The 4,582-nt window shown below is 63.6% G+C and overlaps 1 protein-coding gene across 1 annotated transcript in view; it reads left to right on the top strand.

The window, feature by feature from the left end:
• The window catches only part of KIAA0100 (KIAA0100 ortholog), a 20,614-nt gene that overhangs the window by 7,595 nt on the left and 8,437 nt on the right, over positions 1-4,582 (top strand). Inside the window, 13 exon segments of the mRNA XM_009326231.1 lie at positions 231-277; positions 564-726; positions 806-924; positions 1,308-1,368; positions 1,589-1,787; positions 1,952-2,075; positions 2,448-2,572; positions 2,658-2,725; positions 2,821-2,969; positions 3,222-3,340; positions 3,568-3,731; positions 3,873-4,137; positions 4,258-4,463. Coding sequence (XP_009324506.1) covers positions 231-277; positions 564-726; positions 806-924; positions 1,308-1,368; positions 1,589-1,787; positions 1,952-2,075; positions 2,448-2,572; positions 2,658-2,725; positions 2,821-2,969; positions 3,222-3,340; positions 3,568-3,731; positions 3,873-4,137; positions 4,258-4,463 — 1,809 coding nt within the window.

Here is a 4,582-nt window from a genome sequence, read left to right as displayed (position 1 = left end):
CTGCCGTCACTTCCAGGCTGGCAGCAAGTTCCTGCAGCCCAGCTCCTGCCACGCAGCCCCATAGCTGGTGCCAGGCCCTCCCTCCCACGGCCAAACTTGGGGTTTTTGGATGCTCCCCGATTCTCCCCGCATGATGCCAGGCGTTGGGAGCAGAGCAGGAACATTGGGATGAGCATCACAAGGCAGAACCAAGTTGTTTTTTTCTCTGACCTACCTGTGCGTCCTTACAGGAGATCGACAACGTCTGGATCTCCAGTAAACTGAGCCGGGAGCTGCCGTACGTACCCCCACCCCAGCTCCCTCCCTGCTCTCTTTGGGGGGGTCTGGCTCATCCCTGGCCCCGCTGACTGTGGTTCTGCTGCCTTTACACCTTTCTGCAGTGCCTGTTTCCCCACGGTCTGCTCTGTGTGGGAGTGAAGCACCCTTCTTCAGGGTGGTAGTGTCTTGTGGATGCTCTTGTGCCGGTCCTGCGTGTCCCCAGGGCGAGGGGACATCCCTGGCGATGGGGCCAGGTGTGCCATGTGCAAGCTCTTACAAGAGTTGCCCGTGCTGTTCTTCTGTAGACGCTACTTTGAGCTGTGTTTTGGTGAGGTGCGAATCCGCACCGATCTCCAGAAGGGCCCTGGGTTCCAGCCGTCCGTCCCAGAGGCTCCCGGAGAAGCTGATGGAAACGAAAGCAGAGCAGACCTGACTCTTAAACCCTCCCTGCTGAGGCTCCTTAGCCAGGTGAGACACTGGCTCGGTGAGAGGCTGCTGTGGGCTGCGCTGCTGTCAGACATCCCTCACAGCAGCACCTTCCCCCCAGCTCTTTTCCATCCACGTGGACTCCATCAACATCATCGTTCTGCACGTGGCCACCTCAGAGTCTCTCTGGCACATCCAGGCCAGCAGGACCCGTCTCCTCCTGAATGGCGACGGGAAGAGGTAACGCTGTGCTCGTGTGCTGCTCTGCTCCCCGAGCCCGGCCCTGGATCTCAGGGGGCAGGGAGGCTCTTCTGACCCCAGCCAGGCTCCCTGGTGTCTCGCCTCGCTCCGTCCCACTCGGCAGCATCCCATGTCACCTGTGATGTGACACATTAACCTCCTCCGAGGCTGGTCTGGTCCCTTTTCCCTTCCAGGGAAGCTCGAGTTGTGTGTTCTCCAAATCACGAGTTGCTGTGCTGTGCACAGAGTTAGGGTGTGCTCTGCTTTTGGGAGGACTTGGAGCCGGGACCTGGGGTCCCTGTGTCCCACAGAAAAGGGACGGCAGGGGCTTGCTTCAGAGGCAGCAGGGCCCCCAGCCTCCATCTGTTCTCTGCTCTCCCCAGCCTGACCTGCGAGGTGAGCCTGACAAAGGTGAACAGCAAAGTGCTCCGGAGCAGCCAGCTGGTGAGTGCTGGGGAAGGGAGAAATTCAACGCTTCGGGCCTGGGCACTGGCTCTTTGGGACACCCCGAGGACCTGTTCCAGCCCGTCCCCGAGGCTGGGCGATGCTGCAAGGCTCCTGCAAGGCTCTGGGCTCCGTGCTGTGCCCAGCGCTTCACCCGCAGCATCCACCGGCGGGGAGTTGGGTGACTCCCTGTGCACTCCTTGCCCGTGTCCCGGTACAGGATGACACCTGCCTGGCGGAGCTGGCCCTGGCGCTCTCCCTCTCACTGGAGATCAGCAGCAAGCGGCGGCTGGTGGGCGTCAGGCTGCGCGTCTGGACCCTGCAGGCAGAGCTGCACGAAGGGCTCTTCTGCAGCCCGCTGCTGCACCGCGTCGCTGCCGGGGCCCAGCGCAGCAGCGCGGGGGAACAGCACAGCTCAGGTCAGGGATGAGGACAGGGACAAGCTCTGAGCAGGGCAGGGGCTGGCAGCCCCCAAATTGCACTGGAGCCGGAGGGATTTGGCTGTGCCATCGCTCCCTCCCACTGCAGGGCTGTGGGGGTTTGGGCAAGAGCCTTCCGGTGACTCTTGTGTGTCCCTCTCCAGGCCCCAGGGAGCCCCTGAAGTCCCTGTCTCTGCTGAGCAGGGACACGCTGCAGCTCATCCCCAGGAGGGTGGAGGTGAAGCTGGAGAACACCAGCGTGGTGCTGTCTATGAACAGCCAGAAGAGGTGAGGAGGCAGGTGGAGGGGGAGGCTGTCCTAGCCCCGGTCAGCACTGGGGGCAGGGACCTGGGGACAACTGTGCCATTCCCTGCTGGTCCCCTGCTCTGCCAGACCGCAGAGAGTGAGTCCTAGATCCCACCCCAGGGGGAAGGACTGAGCTTGGCCTGGGGCCAGGCTCTTGGGGAAGGAGGAAGGCACGTGAGCTAGTCCTCCAGTAGGACAGCCTGATGGGATCCTCTGCTGTTTGGATGAGAGTGCTGGGCACTGGCTGGTGTCTTTGTCCGTGCCAGCGTGCCGGTCAGCTGGGGATGAGGGACGGGGAGATGGAGGACGTGACGGTGCAGTTCCCTTCTGGCAGTGACTCCCTGCTTCTCACAGGCACCTCACCTGGAGCCTGAAGCTGCTGCAGTTTCTATATCAGCGTGAAGAGGAACAGATCCCACTGCGCAACTTCACGCCCACCTCAGACCTGGACCAAATGAGTGTAGACCTCCAGCTGGAGGGCAAGTAGCCAGGAGGACACCTGTGGGACGGGGCTGCCGTCACTGCCCTCCGCCACCCCTCACTTCTGCTCCTCTCTCTCCCCAGATGGCCTTCTCCTGTCCCAGAGCCGCCAGCGCATCGTGTGCCTCAACTCCCTGAAGACCAGTGTGCAGGTGAGCGGGTGCTGGGCACGGTCCTGTCCCCTGGGGTGGGGCTGGTTTGGCTCCTGGCACGAGCTTTTTGCCGCCCTGCCCTCTCCCTGCTCTAGGTCACAGCCATTGACCTCTCGGCTGCCGTGCTGCTCAATACCTGCATCATCCACTACCGCCACCAAGAGTTTTCGCACTGGCTGGGCCTGTTGGCACAGGAATACAGGTGCCAGGCGGTGCCTATCCCCAGCCAAGGGCACAAGGGAAGGTAAACTCAGCCTCAGCGCAGCTGCTGGTATCGCAGCTTGTTTCCTCTTGCCTGCCGCCCTCTGGCAGGGTGCTCAGGCGCACAGCACCTTCTCTGCCCCACGCGCAGCCCCTGGGACGGGGAGGCTGGTACAGAGGGCGGTGGGCAGTTGGAGGGTCCCTGCGGAGACGGCGTCCCTCTGGGCCTGCTCCCTGCCAGGCTCTGTGGCAGGCAGCACCCCAGTAACAGCCCGTCCCTGCTTGTCCCGTGCAGGAGCTATCCCCAAATCATAGCGCCCATCATCCTGTGTGCCTCGCTGTCCAACGTCAATGTGTCAGTGCAGCTGGGGGACACGCCGCCCTTTGCCTTGGGCTTCAACTCCGTCTCTGCAGGTGCGAGCTGGCAGCTGGCACCAGGGTGGCTGCTGGGCTCTTCTGGGGGTTTGGTGGCTCTGCCAGAGAGGCACCAGGACGGGAATGGGGAGGGCCGTGCCGCCTCTGGGCTTGCCCATGTCTGTGTCTGGCCAGGGGCTGTGGACCCCTGCCTGGTTGGGTCTGGGTTGCCCTGTTCAGGCAGCAGCGAGCCGTGGCCGCACTCACCCCCTCCTCTCTGCCCACAGACTACCAGCACCTGCGGCCACAGAGCGTGCACCAGCGAGTGGTGCTGGCCGTGGACCACCTCTGCTGGCGCGTGGGCAAGGACTCGCACATCCAGCGTGCCCCACATCCCCCCAACATGCACGTGTGGGGAGAAGCCCTCATCCTCGACTCCTTCAACCTGCAGGTGAGGGGCGAGCCGAGGGGGCGAGGGGTGGCTCTCGGGGGGGGGGCTGCCCAGCTGGAACCCCATGCAGGCAGCACGGGGACTCGTGGAGGCATGGGGACGCCGTGCAGCCTGAGACTGATCGTCCTGTTTGTCCTGCAGGGTAGCTACAACCAGCCCCTGGGCACGTCCAGCGCCCAGTCGGACACGCTTTTCCTGGACTGCACCATCCGGGGGTTGCAAGTGGAGTCGTCGGACACCTGCACCGAGTGCCTGGCCAGGGTCCTGCCCCTGTTCTGCCCACAGCCCAGCGGAGCTGAGCTTGCCAAGCAGCCGCCCTCTGCCTCAAGTGAGCCCTGGGGGCTGCTCTGGAAGGTGGATCTGAAGGTGGAGGATGTGAACCTTTTCACGCTCTCAGCCCTGGTGGGTAAGTAGCATCCAGGCTGATCCCAGATGGCTGTCCTGGAACAGGCCTGCTGTCAGAGGAACCTGGCATGTCGTGGTGTGCCTCCTCCGTGCCTCCAGCACTGACGTGCCGTCTCTCTAGGCGCCCTGGAGCTGCGGCTGGACACGCTGACCGTCCTGGGGAGTGCCGAGAGCTGCACGGTCAGCGTCCAGGGCATGGTGCTGGCCTTGGTGAAGAGCATCACGGAGAAGATGCAGCCGTGCTGCAAAGCTCCTGCCATCCCCAACCCGGTGGCCAACCTCTCCATGCTCTCCGTCACCTACCACAGCAGCACCCGCTCCCTGGAGGTTGGTGTGGGCCTCAGGTCTCTGCTTTATCCTGTACTGGTGGGATTGGGATGGATGGGGCAGGGAGAGGATTGGCTGGGACCCAAAGGGGCTGGAGGGGGGGACGGGGGGGGGCTGGG

Source organism: Pygoscelis adeliae, unplaced genomic scaffold (assembly GCF_000699105.1).
Source record: "Pygoscelis adeliae isolate BGI_AS28 unplaced genomic scaffold, ASM69910v1 Scaffold836, whole genome shotgun sequence".
Lineage (NCBI taxonomy): Eukaryota > Metazoa > Chordata > Aves > Sphenisciformes > Spheniscidae > Pygoscelis > Pygoscelis adeliae.
This window is presented reverse-complemented; position numbering and strand designations above follow the sequence as displayed.